General features: G+C 41.4%; 2 protein-coding genes across 3 annotated transcripts in view; both read right to left on the reverse strand.

Moving 5' to 3' along the window:
* Positions 1-80: 80 nt before the first annotated feature.
* cpxm1b (carboxypeptidase X (M14 family), member 1b) lies at positions 81-13,691 on the reverse strand. 2 transcript variants are annotated; one of them, XM_005924043.3, is made up of 15 exons: positions 13,293-13,691; positions 11,717-11,872; positions 9,171-9,280; positions 8,937-9,076; positions 8,563-8,647; positions 7,562-7,721; positions 7,380-7,471; positions 6,645-6,768; positions 4,243-4,439; positions 3,961-4,140; positions 2,841-3,038; positions 2,658-2,754; positions 958-1,097; positions 770-872; positions 81-486 (listed from the first exon to the last, which is right to left on the reverse strand). In XM_005924043.3, the coding sequence occupies exons 1-15, from the start codon at positions 13,663-13,665 to the stop codon at positions 179-181; spliced, it is 2,463 nt and encodes an 820-aa protein (XP_005924105.3). In that variant the 5' UTR covers positions 13,666-13,691; the 3' UTR covers positions 81-178. The 2 variants fall into 2 exon arrangements, with proteins under 2 accessions (XP_005924105.3, XP_005924106.3); XM_005924044.3 differs by lacking the exon at positions 11,717-11,872 and having other exon boundaries at positions 13,293-13,690.
* Positions 13,692-15,414: 1,723 nt separating this feature from the next.
* smu1a (SMU1 DNA replication regulator and spliceosomal factor a) overlaps positions 15,415-19,251 on the reverse strand; it is a 9,931-nt gene continuing 6,094 nt past the window's right edge. The window contains exons 5-12 of the mRNA XM_005924047.3: positions 19,007-19,135; positions 18,757-18,876; positions 18,547-18,663; positions 18,175-18,302; positions 16,356-16,482; positions 16,095-16,262; positions 15,854-16,006; positions 15,415-15,516 (exon numbers count right to left, since the gene is read on the reverse strand). Coding sequence (XP_005924109.1) covers positions 15,418-15,516; positions 15,854-16,006; positions 16,095-16,262; positions 16,356-16,482; positions 18,175-18,302; positions 18,547-18,663; positions 18,757-18,876; positions 19,007-19,135 — 1,041 coding nt within the window. The 3' untranslated portion in view covers positions 15,415-15,417. The remainder of the gene's footprint in view (positions 15,517-15,853; positions 16,007-16,094; positions 16,263-16,355; positions 16,483-18,174; positions 18,303-18,546; positions 18,664-18,756; positions 18,877-19,006; positions 19,136-19,251) is intronic.

Here is a 19,251-nt window from a genome sequence, read left to right on the forward strand (position 1 = left end):
CTCAAAGAAAACAATATGACATCACATGCAGAATAATTAATGTGGCTTTCGCTGCAGACTTTTTCCTAAGTTGCTCTGCTGCTCCACAGCAGAAGATAAAAACATTTCTAATGTGTGAATCCCGTGAAGGTGGGTCTTTGAACCAAGTCCTGCTTTGTTCTCGCTTTGATCACGATCATTATCGCACCCTCTTTGCCCGTTTTGCAGCAGCAGTGCGTCTCCGGTTGATCGCCTTGGTGGTGACACGCAGCTTCCGCATGCGTAGCTGCCGCAGCCTGAGCTGCAGGTCTTTGGGAAGTTTCCCTCCCTTCTTCAAAAGCTCCTTCAGCCTCTCTTTGGGCATCTTAGTGAGGCGGAAATCACAGATTGTGGGGTAGTGGTCATACATGACCTGGCAGGTGCGGGAGGAGGGGAAGTAGCCCTCTGCGGTGGCCGTCACCCGATACTCGCCAGGGTTCAGCAACCGCCAGTAATCGCCATCGGCCACTGCAGAAAGGGAATAACAGAAGGTGGCATGAGGAAAAGTATCAGTGCAGTGGACTATCACAGTATACACAAACATCCAGAAAACCTTATTTTTTTTCCTTTATTATAAAACATGCAAAAAGGGCCAACATTTTATATCACGTTATCAGATTTCCACTTAACATCATGATAAAGAAATAATTAAAAATGTCCAGAATCTATTGACAGGCTATTGATGTTTAGTTGCTTCTGTTATTCTTACCACCAAAACTGATTCAATATCTGACGTGAAATAAAAATGTACCTGATCTAATGTGATGATTAATGTCATCAACTTTGATAACGGCGTCTGCTAGTCCAGCCCCCGTATCCTTGTCGCGAACCACACCCTTAATACCACGATGCACCTAAAATAAATAAAACAAAGCCTTTAAAAAAATAAAATAAAATGATAATCAAGCCATTCATAAAATAAACCTATAACTAATATACCTGCTCCATGTAAGTCAGCAGAGACTCCCTGTTGTTTTCCCACTCAATGGGAAGTTCGCTGGCGTGAGGAAATTTATCACAGGACAACTCCACAGTCACCTCGAAGCAGTTGGTGTGCAGATAGCTGAAGTCATTCATACCTGAAAGTAAAAAAGAAAAATATGACGAACTTTATTTATTCAATCCAAGTTATGTTTTGTGCTGAGGTTTTTCTGGTGTTGAGTTTATGTTTTTAAAGACATAGTCATGTTCAGCTAAATCAAACACATCTTTGGTCACCTGCTAGGAGAAACCCTAGTTTATCTGTTCTGACCCGAGAGGTTTCAGTCATATTTCAGCTCTGCTTTCAGAACAAAATGAAGCTAGTGAGGGTGATCTGCGCCTGTAAATCTTACTAGTAGGGATGGGTACCGGTATCCAGTGCCATGATGGCAACTAGCAAACACCGTCGTAGTTACATGCGGCTGTTTGATGTCAGATACTCCCTTCACCCTGGCCAAAAAGGCTAAAATGACCAAAGAAAAAGTGGAAAACAGTTAAACATGAGAGGTTTTGGACAAAGTTTGTGTTTTTTCCATTGTTTAAGCACTACTTCCAGCCAAGAGTGATACCATATATGCCCCATAGCTGCAGAAAAGGCTAACATTGTTATCTTTTTACAAAAAACAGCTGAACATGAGAGGTTTTTGGACCAATTTTGTGTTCTCCATTCTTTAAACACCGGTTTGAGCACCGTTTAAGCACCGGCACCCTTTCAAAAGTACCGGTTTGGCACCGGTATCGGATAAAACCTAAACGATACCCATCCCTACTTACTAGGGACCCCGGAAAAAACTGTGACCTATTCTAATGTTTGTCAAACTACGTCTTTACTAATACATAGGTGTCAAAACATGTCATTAAGGTACAGAGGTTGTATAATATCGTCTTTATCCATTTAGTCTCCCCTATTTCACCCAAAGCATCTTATTTACTTTTAAATAGGTGTGCATATGTATACCATCAGTTTCAGAGCAACCAGGTTTGTTAGCAAGCTGAAAAACACTTTTAATATTTTGACAGCAGCACTTTGTAATACAGCCCATGACAAAGGCCTTAATTCCTCTGTAAATAAATGAAAATTAAGTGCAGTTATATTTACCTACATATACTGAAAGTCGGGGTCTCGAACTCCAGGCCTCGAGGGCCAGTGTCCTGCAGGTTTTAGATACCACCCTGGGTCAACACACCCTAAATCAAATGAATCAAATCACCTGAATCAAATGATTAGTTCATTTGATTCATTACCTCAACAAGACATGTTGCGGAGGTTGTTTAGCCATTTAAATCAGCTGTGTTGGATCAAGGACACATCTAAAACCTGCAGGACACCAGCCCTCAAAGCCTGGAGTTCGAGAGCCCTGACTTAAAGGTAGGCACACCAGATTAACAGGGTAACAAATCAGTTTTTCACAGGTAACAAAGAAATGATTATACTATTATTAAATTTAAGCAGACTGAAAGTAACCTAGTAATGCGTAAGTAATTTTAGGTAGTGAAAAAGTTAGAGCTAAGGTCACATCTGTCTGCAGATTCTGATGGTATTAATTTTGTCTTGTAAGCTGATAAAGGAGATAAACAGAATAAAAATTAAATGTTAATTTAAGAAACAGAACAGAGATTTAAGCTTTAAATCTGACTTTAAAAACACTCGTTCTTACTTCCAGGTACATTGTGCCAGTCGGCTCCATTGATGATGTTGTTGTATCTCAGGAAGTCCTTGTTGTGGCACGGCCGGCGGTCATGGTTGGACATCACCTGTTTTATATTACGTGTAAAAGTACACTGTTCACTCACTTTCTTTAAGGCGTCTTGTAGTTTAAGAGCGTGGAAGGAGCAGTCACCTGATTGGTGCTGGCGTACACTACCGCCAACCAGCGGAAGAAGCTCTCATCAGCTGTGGGCGTGTGCTCACGAGGCGCCCAGTCCCGTGTCATGTCGTATGGGTAGGTGACCACCAGCTCTCCACCGTGGAGGTTGGCACCCAGAACAAATGGGATGTTCTGCATCCAGCTGATGACAGCTCGGGTCTCTGACGCCACCTGATGTTAAAGGTGGCGAGTTTGCTAAAACTTGCAATCAGGGTAAACTCGACTCTGTTTTAGGTGACATTTTAATGGCAGTAAATAGTGGACAGTATCCCCAGAAAACATGATGCTGTGGATATCTGTCCACCTTTTTAGCTGTTTTACAAGCTCTAGCTGTTGTTTGTTCCACAAGAAACAAAGAAGCATCAATTATAACCCTCCTGCAGCTCCTTTCTTCCTCTACCCACTAGATGCATTTGAATTAAGACATCCTTCAATGTGTTGTATTGAGATTAACTTTGGGATCGCAGGCAGGAGGAAAGAGGAGACAAGGAGGCACAAATTAGCCATAAGAAACATTTAGGTATGACTCATCACAATCTAAGAGTGAAACCTACAAAATGACAGGAAGAAAAACTGGAAGCTTATTAAAAGGACCTTGTCCTATTGTTAGAAAAACTAAGTTTAAAATATCTGTTTTTATTTTAAAAAATTCCTTTTTCTTTCTATTTTCCAGTTTAATTTTTTAAATTACATTTTTCAAAATGTTTTTATTTGTTTAATGGTTTTTTAATTAATTAATTCATACTGAAAATCGTTATTTATCACCCAGACAGTCAGAGAATTTTAAAGTTAAAAATAAAATGTTAAATTTAGACATGTTTGGTTTGAACTATCCCTGCTTCTGAAAGCCTCCACATGACCCTGGTCCACGTGTACAGGTTGTTTTTACTGATGCCTTTTCTCAGGACTGAATCGATGTAAAAATACTATGACCCGTCACCCTCGTGTTTAAACCGTTAGGATTAAAACGCCATTAAAGTATCAAAGTTTTAAATCATTCTACAATAAAATATGAAATTGAGAGGCAGGAAAACAGGTGATGGAGATATTTTTCGTGTGTGTGAAATGTATGTTTGTCACTCGTGTGTCTCACAAAAGCTTCTTCGGTGGTGTACTGTTCAGGGATGGGGAAATAGTGGTTGATGAGTTTGGACCGGTCTGTCTCCAGCTCGATGGCGGTCCACATCACTGAGTTGAGGTCAGCAAAGTTGTGGTTCATATCGATGCCTTCATAGCTGTAACGTCCCAGCGACCAGCCTGCCAGCTCTGAGCCCTGAACGTCAAAGAAAACAGGATTAACTCCTTTCAGTTCTGGTAATTTATTACTCTCATGTCTAGTGCTGACATTCAGAGCTGACAGGGGAGTTTCCTGCACCTTTTTAAAAGCCATCTCATATCCATCGGGGTTCATGGAGGGCAGAAGGTGGATGCGGGTCTCTTTGACCAGGTGCACTATGCGCTGGTCTCCCCGTTTATACTCCTGGCAGATGTACTGCATGAGATTTAGCAGGAGCTCTCGTCCCAGCACCTCGTTTCCATGCATCCCTGCAACATATCGGAACTCTGGTTCTCCTGCAGGGGGTGCCAAACACAGAGATGGGAAGGCTGGCTCATACCAGACTTTTACTTGTCATTTGGTTAATGCCTTTAAAGATTTAAACACAAATCTCATCAAAATCCTTTATGTGCAATGGATATCATATGCAACAGCTTTTAATACACGTGCAGTTTGATGTTTTACATGCAGAGTTGCACAGATCAGTGGGCCACATACTCCACATTCAATGGCAGGTATCTCTGAAATGTCACATGTTATTCTGAGAAATGCTCATGAGGAGGACTCTGAGCTCACTTCACTGCTAACAACAAATACGGCACATAACACTCAGAAAGTTTTCAAACAGCGAGCTGTGCTGTAAGCAAATATATTTTAAATATGAAAATGGCTCCGAGGCTATTTAAAACACTTGAAAGCACAGATTTAAAGCTCATCCACCCACCCATCCATCCAACCTATAGAGATATATATATATATATATATATAGTATAATAGCAGCTGGATAGCGTATTGGTAAGACTACACGCCTCTGGAGTGGGACTTTCAAGTTAGACTCTCACCTGGGGCATCTGTATTCAGCAAGGGTACTAGGCTAGACCCCTCATGCTGCTCTCACAGCTAGAGATTGATGAGGTGCAGCACACATGCTATGGCAAGGGGGAGCCAGGATGACAGGTCGGGGGGGAGATATCATCACCATCAGTGTGGTGTTCTGGGATTATACCAGGGGACCAAGTATAAGATGAGTATGGGGGCAGATTTGCATTCAATTTCTTGTTCACACTATGTTTAAAGGTCATATTCTATAAATATGACCTTAGCTTCAACAAAGCCATCATGGTAAATGGCCTGCATTTGTATAGCGCTTTTCTAGTCCCTAAGGACCCCAAAGCGCTTCACACTACATTCAGTCATTCACACACTGGCGATGGCAAGCTACATTGTAGCCACAGCTGCCCTGGGGTGCACTGACAGAGGTAAGGCTGCTGGACACTGGCGCCACCGGGCCCTCTGACCACCACCAGTAGGCAAACACGGGGTTAGTATCTTGCCCAAGGATATTTGGCATGCAGCCAGGAGGCAGCCTGGGATCGAACCACCAACCTTCAGATTAGTGGCTGACCTGCTCTGCCACCTGAGCTACAGCCACCCTTATCAACAGCACCGTAAAATAAATCAGAGAAAAGAACAATGAAGAAGATGTGGTTAACCAAACAAGAGCACAGATTTAAACCCAAACAGACCCCAACCTCCCCCCGACTGACTTCAACATAACAACCTGAAGTGATTTTTTGGCGGGAAATACCCTACCTACCACTCTGCTGCCACGCGGGCTGAGTCGATGAGGCCAAAGAAAACATTTGTACACCTTAAAGCAAACGAGGGAGAACTCTGGACTGTTTATGTCTCACACAGTAGTGCACTGTATCTGAAGAAGGGCTGAAAGACACGGTCAGAACCAGTATACTGACCTGCTGACCTCTTAGTTTACCGTCTCATTAGGGGAGAAGCGGCATGGCAGCACAGCACCATGTGGAAGATTCAAGGTTTAGTTGAAGCTTTAGATTGGAGCTTTCTTATGAAACAGTGCCTGCCCAGATTAAACGGTAAATAAAACTGTAAATATTATAGACATCAATGAAAAGGCAAATTATGTTGAGGAATACTTTGACCTAGATGGAGCATGTACAAAGAGAAAAAAGAACAGGCTCCATGATTAACCCCTGTGGAACTCCAGATGTCATAACAGCTGATCTGCAGGAGTATTTTCTAGTGATAGCTGAGAAAATCCTGAGTTTAAGATAAGATTTAAACCAGTAAAGAGCCAAAGCCCTGACTCTTCACAGTGTTCCAAGCTCTCAATAAGTAAATAATGATTGCAGCTTTGTGCCATGTTTCTAATTAGAAATAAGAAGTTCAGCTTCTGAGAAGTAAATTAAAAAACACCTGTGAGGAGGAGGTGTACGTCATGAACACGCACAGAGCACCACTGCCATCCTCAGGGAATTTAGGGTCCTCTGCTTTTTTGCGTTGCACAAGGATACTCTGACATCCAGACTAGAGGAGTCAGGGATTAAAACCGGAAACCTTCTAACTAGTAAGACTAGATTAAGCTTTGATTTATGTTAAAAAAAAACAAATGATTTCACTGATGAGCTTTTCTTCCTAGAGTTAAGCTTCCCTCTCCTGCCGCTTTCACATTTCTCTGTAAGTCTCACCCAGCTCGTGTTTTCCTGGATTGTCGGAGATCTCCATGACATAGAGCTTCAGCCCCATATAGCTCTTCCCGATGCTGTAGATGCGCGTGATGTCAGGGCACTCCTCTTGTACTGACTTCATCAGCTGTTAAAACAAAACAAACAAAAAAAAAACGTGTTTCACTGACACAGTATTTCAAAGGGCAACTGTTTTGTAGCCTCATTGGAAGTGTGTTAAGCTTAGATGATGCCCAGACAAAATTCAAGTGCATCATTTCAACCCATCTCAGTGGGAAACAAATGATATGTATAAAAATGTGGGGTAAATTATTTTACAAATGGATTATTAGAAATTAATTATCTGAAGGTTCCTCATTTAGTCTGAGTGTCTTTGAACCATCTGAAGTATTTATCCAACACTTCTTTTAGGAAATTGAAGTTAAAAAACTGCCAAAGAACACATAAAATACACATACAAAGTAAGTTAGATGGCACAGAGAAACTTCTTGTCACTGAAGTGGAGTATAAACATTTCATACGTCTACATCCCATAAATCAGCCATGTCAGACCTCTGGCTATGTTTGGGGAAGGTGGACCTGTGTTTGCTTTGGTTGTTTGTTTTCTGACCGTCAGATTCAGACAGCTCGTAGTGGCAGCACAGTTCATTCAACAGAATGAAACCTCTGTATATTTGCTTTTGGTCAGACCAAGCAGACCACACACACATTAAAATGTTCAGGATATAAAACAAACACCTTTCTCATCTCCTTATAGTTGTGGTGTCTGAAGTCCAGCTTGTCTTTGGACTCTGTGGGCTCTGTCTGCCATGGATAGATACTGTTTGGATCTGTAAAATGGGAAACGTGTGTCACTTTAATTAAATACTTATATCTATATGAATGTAAAAAAACTATTTCCAGCTAGTGGCCTCTTATACCTGGGAGTGCACAGCCCAACACCTCAGCTCTCAGGCAGATGTCCCCCTTCGTCCCATTCTGGTACCAGGACTGTGGGTTGATCCGAATATAGCGTGCCACTGTGGAAGTGTTGAAGAGGGCGAGGACGGGTGTCTCTGCATCTTGGTTTCCTTCAAATATCTGCGACACAAGGACACATTTAGGTTAACGACCTATAATACAAATACGATTTTTTTAGTAATAAAAATATAAAATTGTACTGTAAAAACTATTTTCATAACTGAATATGAGCACATTGCTCTATCACTGCAAACCGTGAATTTTAACTTCAGTTTGTGCACGCTTGTCATATTTTGATCTCCTCTGATTTTCACCACCTGAATTCAAAAGCCCCGTGGGGAAAAAAAGAAAAAGAAAGAAAAAGGTTGGACAAAGCACATCTGGCACATCGTGCCAGCTGTGGCTGAGTCACACATACCAGACAGAGCAGGGGAAAGAACAAACCCCAACAAATCTGCACAGTTAAACCAGTTTTTGAGTTTTCAATAACCGAACGTCACAAACTTTGCCCTCACACTGTAAAAATGAAATAGCATATAATCTTTAAATGTGCTGCGTCAACACTATGGACCAAACTTTCCTTTACAGGACTTTGTTGGAATGATGGTAACAGCTTGCGGGTAAATTAAACTCTAATGGCTTTTCCTTTTTTTTGTCCATGAAGTGGGTTCAAGCTTCTGTGGTGGGAGTAAGAATAACGCAAAGTTATTCCACAAATAAAGACACCCCCCCCCCCCCCAAAAAAAAAAAAAAAAAATCCCTAAATACAAGGATACATAGTTCCGCTTATATTATTTTGGGCTGTATTCTTTCATAAACATGCAAAAGGCTAACCCGTTACCTTTAATTAACAGATAAACCTGAGACAAAGAACGGCCTCGTGACTCCTTTTATAACCAGCTTAGAAAGTGAAACGTATACACAGAGTAGAGGGAAGATCAGAGCTCGGGTGTTCACTCACAGCCTCTTCAGTCCCGTTCATACATGGCTTCCAGACCAGTGTGTCATTGCTGAACTGCACCTTGTAGGTATGCACAATGTCCCAGCTGTTTGTGAACAGAAAACACACATCTGGGTTGTAAATATGGCACATGTGATATGACACACACTTTTTAACTTAATCAAGACATTACCAGGTTTATGAAAAAGAGCACAAACTGAAGACGGAGCAAAGCCTGCTTTTATGTGTCTTAAATTAAGTAACATTGAGTAACATCTCACAGTAGGCAGACTTTGGGAACTCTATCTTGGACTTCAAAATGAAACAATACTTCCATTTTGTCCTGAAACCAGTTTCCCAGCAGGCTTACTGATTTCTAACCCACCAGCACTGACCTCCAGATGGAGTTGCGCCCCTGCAGGATGACACCAGTAAAGCGAGTCAGCCGTCGAGCGTCAACCTCCAGCCACTGCTTCTTATCTCTGTACTGAGCACACCAGGCCCCATCATAGATATCTCCATCCTCTATTCCAGACTGCCACACACAAGTGGAATGCACAGTGTTTATGATGCTTCTGCAAGTATAGCCTGAAGTGCAGTGGATCTTTTTTAAAATTCTGCGCAGTCACCTGGATGTTGAGTCGACCCCTGTGGGGACCCAGGCCTCGGCGCTTGTAGGACGAAGCCCTCAGCTGTGTGTCTTTGACCTTCAGTGACTCGAGACCCAGTGGAGGACATTCTGAGACAACCAGCAGGGCTTTATCAGTCATTTCACTTAATTATGAATGAAATTACAGGAGAAGGGGTGAATTCGAAGAAGTGTGAGTTCGAAAGGTAGAAGTCTGATTTTTTGAGAACGTTATTAAAAGACAGAATATCTGTGAACTGTCATTTTCTGATAATTTAGTGCCATCAGACAGAACACACTGTTGGAAAAAAGGGTTTTCTTATTTACACTGAAGCACGTTAGATTATTTTAAAATGCAGATGTTCAAATCAAACTTCCAGGAACTTGTGGCTCAGTGCGCTTTGACGCCCTGCATCAATATGTGATTGTATAAAATATTCAGCCGCATGGATGCATTGCATTTAAACAAACATAACCGTGCCTTGTACATATTTTACTGAACACATGCACACACGTTTCTCGTGAATAAAAAGCTGAGAGTTGACCCCTCAAAAGCATTTTTCACGTTTTTTTTTAGCAGATTAGATAAAAAGGCAGATGCTTCCATACAAAAATCGCTTGTATGATGAATTTGGAAATGCTCATCATTATTGTTGACCTTTTTAGTGGGCAAATCTGAACCCCTCTGTACGAACGCTGAGCGGAAACATAACTATTATTCTTTTATGTTTTTAAGATTTTCACTTGTTCAAGTGTCTTCAACCCTGATGGGTTTACAAATTAAGTCAAAGGCAGCAGGTAGAAAACAGCGAAAGCTGAAGCACTGAGGTTTCTGTAAACCTGTTCACGGGCTCTGCAGCCGTGAGTCCTCGGACAGACTCTCATTGTCTGCTGGGTTCAGCTCGGTTCAAAACGCCTCCTCCTCTTAGGAAGCTTTATTAGCTGCTAAAAAGCGTTGGGCCAGAATATAGAAGTAGCATAAATGAATGCTAAATGTTGATGGCATTTCCTGTAAAGACCCTTTCCCCCTTTTGCCTTGCACTCCTGTAGGATCTCATTCGAGTTGCTTGTGAGTCAAAATGTGTCTTTGTTGCTGCTGACCACGGGAATCCTGCCAAACCACAAATTTATTCTCAAACTTCTGAAGCGGAGCCAAAGTCAGCTGGCAAACTCACAACGATGCCCGGATTACACTCAGCTTTGACTACATTAAAGGAATCCACAACTGAGCTGATTAACTGTGTAAATAAATCCCACCAGGAGTTTTTCTAGAGGTAGAAGAGGATTATTGTGCATCTTTCATTGTTCTCCAGCACTAAAGATTTCATCTTTCATTTAAAATGAATGAAGCCATAGAAGATGTTTTCCTGACCCTGAATCTGACCTCTGTGCTGGTTTCCCATTTTTCCCAGACTCGCTCTTTGCTGCTTCCCATTGTTCTAAAGTTCAAGTCAAGTCACACTCATATTAAGTTATGCATCATGCTGCTGATGAATGAAGGCATGAAAACACCTCCGCTATCAACCAGGAAGAGGCAATATTATAAGTTTGACACGTACTTATTCTCAAAATGCAACATTTTCTGTCATATCACTCACTGCTAATCTCACCCCAGCACTGTCTGACAGGCCTGCATGGATTTTAACGAACATCGGCTCTGATTTGACATGACATGACAGCTTGCCTACTAAGCATTTATTTCTAGCCAGCCTCCACTGAGCTAACCTTCGATCATTCCCTCTGTACACACAGATTATGCAGACAGATGCACTATACACACACACGCTTACTCAGCTGGCACGATTTCCAGTCTAGTACACAAATATGAGATATGTACTGTATATACAAGGGAATATGCACACGGCAGAAACCAGACTGTGCATAATCACACTAGTAACTACAAAACACTTCTATTCTGTGATGTGTGTTAACTACAGGGACTAAGTTCGGCTCAATCATACATGAGGGACAAAAATCAAGAGACGCTAAGAGTAAAAGGAAGCTAGAGGAAGATAATAAAACTCTTCAAATTGAAGTGAAGGAGGAGGAAACTCATTGTATATGGTACAATACATCATCGCTTATCGTGTTCCCAATGTAAATAAAGAAGACTGGCAGAAGCAGAAAGGTGAAATCTGTGAGCAGTTCAGCAAAAGTCTGAGTCTGCACTTTCTTCTTTTTAAGGGCTTCAATGAATCAATTTTGCGTTTGTATCATGAATACCTGTGTTTTTAAAAGTAGCTGCAGGTGGATGGAAGCTGCTGCCAGGCTTTAGTTTGAGCTTGCACTGAATGAGTGTAACACACAGCAGTTATACATCAGGCTTTACATATACAGTATGCCTCCATTCAGCACTGCCTTGAGTTTGATTGTCACAATATTAAACCCATAAATGGCTCTTATCTGAGCTAGTTTAGGAAATAGTTTGGTTTGTGGCTGCCTGGTGTGAGTGTGACCTGACAGCTTGACCTCTTTCAAGCAGGAAAAAGCAACCAAACCTGTCTGATGGGCATACTGTATACTTTGGGGCTAACCCCCGATACATACGTGGGGCTGTTTCTGTGGCCACTGATGGGCTCACTCTTTTTTTGACCTGGGGTTTTGCTCTTTCAGCAGCATTTGGCTTCTTGCCGATGACTTTGGGTTTCTTCAGGACCGTTTTGGGCTTCTTTGCTACCTTAATGCCTCTGGTGGACCTCTTTGCTATAAAAAAAGCAAACCATTTGATACACAACAGGGCATGCATTCCTCATACCACATCAATATGCAATATTTTAGACAGGACACTTTACAATGGAACTTTGCTTTCAAGGAAAATAATAATGGATTGGATTTATATAGTGCTTTTCTAGGCACCCAAAGCGCTTTACAATGCCACTATTCATTCACTCACTGGTGGAGGCAGCTACAGTTGTAGCCACAGCTGCCCTGGGGCAGACTGACAGAAGCGAGGCTGCCATATCGCGCCATCTGGCCAACACCAGTAGGCAAGTAGGGTAAAGTGTCTTGCCCAAGGACACAACGACCAGGAACGAGAGCCCATCCGGTTACAGATGCGATTCCCAACCCCCTGAGCCACGGGGGGGCAACCATGGCTCAGGGGGTTGGAATAGCTATATTTCAATCTCTTGCAGAGAACTAGATGAGACTCTCATATATTTCTATTAATAATGAATTTGTCTGCTTATTTTAACACAGAAACGGGAAAAAGCCCTGCACAAACAATCAAATTTAAAAATTCAAAAATATTTAACTATGGAGACAACGCCAGCTGTTTCTTGGTGCTGTCCATCATTTTTTGATGCTATAATAATAATGTACGGTTTAATTTTTGAGGGTGAGATGACTCTTGCCAAGAAAGCAAACAAGATGTTACTCCCTGTGCCCCAAGTCTGTGAGACAGTTAACATGCACTGTCCTTCTTGAATTAAATAACGAGCTCAATAAACAAACTAACAACCCCTGCAGTAGATGCTCTGGATGTGCATCTGCTCGCTGTGCAGTGGAATATTCCTGCATTAGCAACATTACATGTGACTGGTTTTAAGAAGAGTTGCCTTCTGTTTTCTGCTCTCAGGCATTGCACAGCCCATCTGGTTTTCATCAGCGAAAACACACGGCTAAAATGTTTCACTGCACCCTCTGCAGAATGTGGAACATCCTCCCCCAGCCCTCGGACAATGACTCTCCGACCGCAGATATGAAAACACTAACACAGTCCTTTTACACTCCGAGTATCTACAAAACTGTGGCTTCAAGTTGTTGTTGAAAGTCTGTCGCTTCATCAGTGATTAATGCGACCATGATTAGAGCTGGTAGACAGTTTGTTGCATCTAACTTTCAAAGCAGAATTTACATTGAATTAAAGTTTTGGCTGCTTTGTTCTCTTTCAGTGTCACCATGATGCATTTACACTGAAACTGCTTTACCACATAGGCTTTTTGCTTAAGGGAAAAGTAATGACCAGTAAAACCAAAGGACAATCAGTGGAGTTCATTTGCTCTCATGTAAGCTTTTCCATGAAGGAGAACCCTTTGAATTTAACAATTTGTCATCAATTTGAGATTAAACAGCATTAAAGAAAATGAAAAACAGAAATAAATATCAGTTTGTGTCCACTCACCCAACTCTGGAGGACCTTCTTTTTCTCTTTCAGTTGTTTTACCAGCAGCTTCACTCAGACTTTCTGGAGCTGTGGTGGGTTTGCTTATTGACTTACGATACCTAGTTGTGAATCCTGCGGTGGGAACCTCAGTGGTATTGGGTTTCCCTGCAGAAAAAAGGCTCTCAGTTGAAGTTAGAGCTGTGTTTAAAGCCACAGTGGCTCTCCTTGAGGTTGTGCCATCTGCAGGTCTGCTTATAACAACAACAAATGAGCCACAGTTCAGATAAAAAAGCACAGTGATGAGCAGAAATCCTGCCATAGCAACTCTCCCCTGCAGAAAACCTAACACGAACTTCTCATTCAACCTCTGTGACCGGCTGCTCTGCAACATCAAGTTCACAGCAATGCAAACAACTTCCTGTTGTGTGTGTGTATATATATATATATATATATATATAAGTTTAAAAAATTAACTTTAGTATGATGTGTTTTTGGCTAAATTAAATAAGACTTCAAAAAGCTGAAAATAAATTGAGCCTTAGTCTGTGTGGAATTCTTTTTTGTTGAAAAAAGTAGGATACAAATAAGTAATTGTTCATTGGTGTAAGAAACCACCACATCCTTCTTACATGCTGCCATTACAGGAAATAATAAAAGGCTCCAGAATCTTTAGAATAAATGACACTTTAATAATTTTCTGAAATGCTCTTGACTTGGTAAAATAATCAAAACAATTCTGGTGACAACAATCAGAGTAGAGGTACGTTATACGTAGGTAGGTACGTTTTCACATTTGCGCTTTTATTTTGAAGGATTTACAAACCTTCCTTACCTCGCTGACTGACTGGATGCTCCTCTCCTCTGCAGAGCTGCTGTACCAACAGCCATGCACCAGTTTATTCAGGGATTAAACGCAGAGGAACAGAATTACCAAAACATCTTCCAGAACTCGGGGAGGCAGGAAATTAAATGTAGACCGAACTACCTTTAAAAACTTCAGATGTTTTGTGAAGTTTCTTTTTTTTTTCTCGCCTTTAAAATGTGGAAGATTTCTTGAATTACTGGTATGTCGCAATGATTCAAAAGCACTGGAAGGGATTATTTCTTTTGCACAGATGTCACATTTCACTGCTCTGGTTAAACAGTTTAATGGCACAGACAGACGGCGTTACACAGGACGTGTGCATCCAGACAGCAAATTCATATAAATGGGTATAAAACCCCCCCAAAAACAAACCAGAAGGAAAAAACAAAAAACACTTGACATATTACACCCCATTTCCAAATGATAACCAAATAGGTGGTATTTTATGGATCACTGAACAAAACTGTTTTCTGTCCAAGATCAGCAACGTTTGAGGAATTCAAAAATACTGGGTAACATTTTCTACATCTTATACTTTTTCTATTCTAAATGAGAGGAACCAACATGCAACCATGAACTATTTAACCAGATCTTACTGAAAAATGCAAACAAAAATATATTTACAAAAACAAACTTTTAAAATGAGTCGGCTCATGTATCTGCACTCTCACTGTGGACCTCTCTCCTCCTGCCGAAGCGCGCTTACATAAAAGTTGGAAATGCTCGCATGTTGAACAACAGAATCTTATTTATTGAACAGCCGGTGGAAAACGTGCAGAATTCTTTTCTTTAGGATTTCACTGAGTACAGTTCGAGAATTTGTGACAATCACGTTTCCTTCACATTTGTAATAATTTCTGTGGAAAACTGTTAATGAAAACAACAACAGCAGGTGGCCTACAAATTATTAAATACCATCGCTGTTCATCAAATTGCTTTCTAAGACACATGAAATGAAAACTTTATTTGTAAAAAATATGCAACAAACCTAAGAAGCTGAGTTAAATAAGACTCTGCTGTGCAAACACCCCAAACTGCCGTAGCTGTCAACATTCACATGTATATTTTTTTAATGATACAAAAACTTCTTAAAATCCTGCTCAGTCTTTGCATTTTAGTCACTACTGTGTTCCCATTAATTTAAACCTCTGAACCACCTGAATCTGAGAAGGATTTATTAGGGCTGCAGAAGGTTAAATAAATCAAAGTGGGCGGAGCCGTGTCCAGACTGAGGAGAGCATCAGTCTCTTCTCCTGAGGGTGTTTTTTCTTTTTCTTTTTAAGGTTTCCAGAGCTTCAGCAGGCCATCCTCACTGTAGGTGGAGATGAGGTTCTGGTGGGGGTGGTGAGCGATGCCGATAACATCCTTCTCGTGGACCTGGAGATGGGAGATGTAAGATGTGATCAAGATACACCAAAAACATCAAGAGTGAAACAGAGTAGAGCTTCTTCCAGTCTGAAGTGATGGATTCACACAAAAATTATCCATTATTTTGCAAAATAATTTCAGCTACTGTGTGTAAAATGGAAACACATCAGCAGTGACCAGTACAACACCTACATGCATATAGTTTTATATGGAAGACAAGGCAGTTACACATCCCCCCCTTCAACACTGACTTCAAAACTTCAGCGATAAGAACTTGGGGGAGGAACAGAGGACAGAACATGGTGTGGTATTTTTGGAAACTCTGATCCTGAGTGCCGTAACGTACCGTCAGTGTTCTCTCCAGCTTGCCGGTGACTGTGCTGAAGCAGTAGAGCACAAAGTCTTCACCCACGCAGTAGATCCACTCGCCGCGGGGCGACAGAGTGCAGCACACAAAGTCACCACCTTCCCTCTTACCGGAGCTGAAACTCCTCACGATCTGCACAAGAAAACAGCTTATTACCTAAAACTCCGGGTTTAGAAGAAAATCCCAAACAACTGTTAGTGATGTGGCGACATTAACTGACCTGTCCCTGCATGTTCATGATGACCACTGTGTTGGAGCGGTTGCACACGACAAAGTGCTCCGGGTTCTTGGGCAGCAGGATGACGTTATTGACTGTGATATCAGTGCCGGCTGACGTTCCCAGAGGCTTGAAGGTGCTGGTGCACTCAGTGGTCTTCACGTTCCAGACCTGAAGCACGTTGAAGATGAGTGGGAAAGCAAGAAGCATTATGAGAAAGAAGTGGATGAATGGGGTTATTTTTAAATCAGCCGCTTCTCTTACCTTTACTGTACCATCAGATGAAGCGCTGATGATGTGATGGCCGTCCGGAGTGAATGTGACCTCGTTGACAAACGAGGAGTGACCGCGGAACTCCTTTAGAGTTTTACCTGACTTAAGTCCATGGATTCTTATGAAAAACAACAACAACCAAATAGGGATGACGTCGACATAATAATTTAAGAAGGTTTACTGAAGAGCACAGTAGTTTTAATGAAGAATGAAAGAACAGTAGTCTATTCCGCCTTGTTAAATTCCTGTGATTCTGCTGACTTCGCACTATATTTACTCATGCTGATAAAATACAGACGCTAAGAGTGGATGCCACTGTTTGTGTGTTGCTGGTAAACATCTGGGACATTAATAGAAACAAAAGTACCTATGCTATTGTTTTAAATCAACACTACATTAATGTTACAGAGGACCAGAACTATTTCTTGCCCAGATCCAACATTAATGTTATCATTTATTAGTCATAGCCGGCAGTGCTACTACAATCATAATGTACGTAATTACATGGCTAATGTTAACGTGTGTGCCAGTCAGGTAAACATTCTAACTGTCTTGGAGCTAGAGCAGGGCGATATGACCAAAAATATTTATCACGATATACATTTGAAAATTTGCGATAACGATATACAGTAACTGACAATATAATTGACACTAGACAAAATACTTTACAACTCCACAACTTTATTAGTGCAAAAACCCCCATCAATGTATTTTCACTTAAACAAGCAGCTGTTTTTTTATGTGCATTAAAGTTATATAAAAATGTAACAGCGCAAATTCCTTGCTGACAGTTTGCCAAAAGGCATTTCCAGTGGGATTTTTACAAACCAATTCTGGTTCATCTGTTTCATTTAACGATCCACTTTCGCTCTTTTCATTCTGCGTCGCCGCCATGTGCGTATGTAAACATAGGCACTGCGCATGCGCGTTTTACCCATATTCTATCGCGATATGTCATTTTCCTATCGTTGCCCAAAATGACACCGGTATTACCGTGAATGGTATGATATAGCCCAGCCCTACTTGGAGCTTTATTGAGCTCTTGAAATTCCTTGTTATTACTGGTTGGTTGTTTGTTGCTACTGTTCATGTGTTCAGCTGCTAGTCGGGGGAGGGGCTTTAGTAAATCATGTTCAGAGGAGCCACCACTGCTGATTTACTGACACAAAAATGCAGCTGTTTTTGTTTTTTAATGTAAGTGTATTTAATACTTCAAGACACAATTAGTATGGTCTTTTGTTGCCAATGGTAACAGTATTGTTAGCATCTAGGCACCAGCTGTTGTTAGATAAGAGAACTTCAAACAGCAGCAGCCACTCGTACACTCACACAGAGTGTACAGCAAAGAGAGTGCCTGAGTGGAGCTAAAAACTACGGTTCTTCTTAAACAACCAAAATCATCACGATAAAAAGCCAACTGAACTTTGGGAAAAAGTGATCTTTTCACCTGCTCCCATCCACCTCCTACATGCTTGAACACAACCAGACCACACTCATGATCCCATAGCCTGCTTTGAAGTTTGGTCATCATGGACATCAGCACTAAGATCATTCACTTTGTGACAATTAAACAACCTTGCACGTCCTTAGTATGAGCTTTAGATTTTGAGAAATAATAGTGGCAGCCATAACCACTGTATTATCTTTATTTCACACCACAGTCGCAGTGAGAAACTAGAAGTGAGTGCATGATTGAGTTTGGTAAACACATTGTGCATATGGGGGAAAACACCACTAGAAAAACACCACCCTAATGGCTGCACAGCCTCCTCTGCTGCTGGTAAGGACAAACAGTCAGATAGTAGTTTACCTGATGGTCTGATCAAAGGAGGCACTGAGGAGCTGGCTGCTGTCCTTGCAGAAGCTGACACATGTTACTCCTTTGCTGTGGGCACGCTCGAACCTCCTCAAACACTGACCGCTCTGGATCTTCCAAACCTACACAGACACATACAGTTTGTTCTCGTGTTTTAGTAAAACAGAAAACACACGAGTGAAAGAAACTGAGGTTTTCAGTTTTCTGAGAGCTTTCATGTGTAATAATTAAAATGTCTTCTTGGTTTTTATAATTTTATACCAATAGATGTGGTTATATAGCTAGAAATGGGCTGCAAGTGCAGAATTGGTGAATGAAACACAGAAGGACAATGACAGAAACTGAAGTACAGCTGGTCCTCTATACCTTAACCTTCCCATCCTGGGCTCCAGTGGCCAACATCTCTGTGTCCCGACTGAAGCCCATACACAACACAGCGTCATCCATCATCATGAAGTTATCCTGAGCCTGGTATTTCAGATCCTGCAAACACAAAAGATATATAAAAATAACTGGCATAAACAGAGTGACATTTAAGCAGAAACTAAATCTGCCTTTCTTTTCCTTTCAACCCACCTTCCTGATTTTGCCAGTTGTGAAGTTCCAGACTTCGATGAAACCGTCCACAGAGCCAGTGACCAGATACTGACCATCAGGGGAGAATCGGGAACACTCCACGTGAGATTTCTGTCCAAACTGCACAGGGAGGAAAAACAAGTCACGTCAGAACAAGTTTAAGTCATGAACTTGAAGAAATGGCAGTAAGGCCTGGTCACAGTGAAGAAGCTGACTAATACAAATTGCCATTTTGGGATAGTGTGGGTACCTTGATGTGTCTGCTGAGCTGCGTGGGAAAGCGTTCCTCTTCTACATCTTTAACGGCAGCTTTACCTCTGAACAAGTCAATGGTCATACCAGGAGGCAGGAGACCCTGATGCTGCTGCCACTTCAGAGCCTACAGAAGGAAAAAGATGACGGGGGACGACATAAGCATTTGCATTTTATCTGAACTGAGGATTAAATTTTATTTATATAGCACCAAATCACAACAAGGTGCTTTATCCGGTTGTT

The sequence above is a fragment of the Haplochromis burtoni genome, unplaced genomic scaffold (assembly GCF_018398535.1).
Source record: "Haplochromis burtoni strain Fernald_Lab_line unplaced genomic scaffold, NCSU_Asbu1 Contig_73, whole genome shotgun sequence".
NCBI lineage: Eukaryota > Metazoa > Chordata > Actinopteri > Cichliformes > Cichlidae > Haplochromis > Haplochromis burtoni.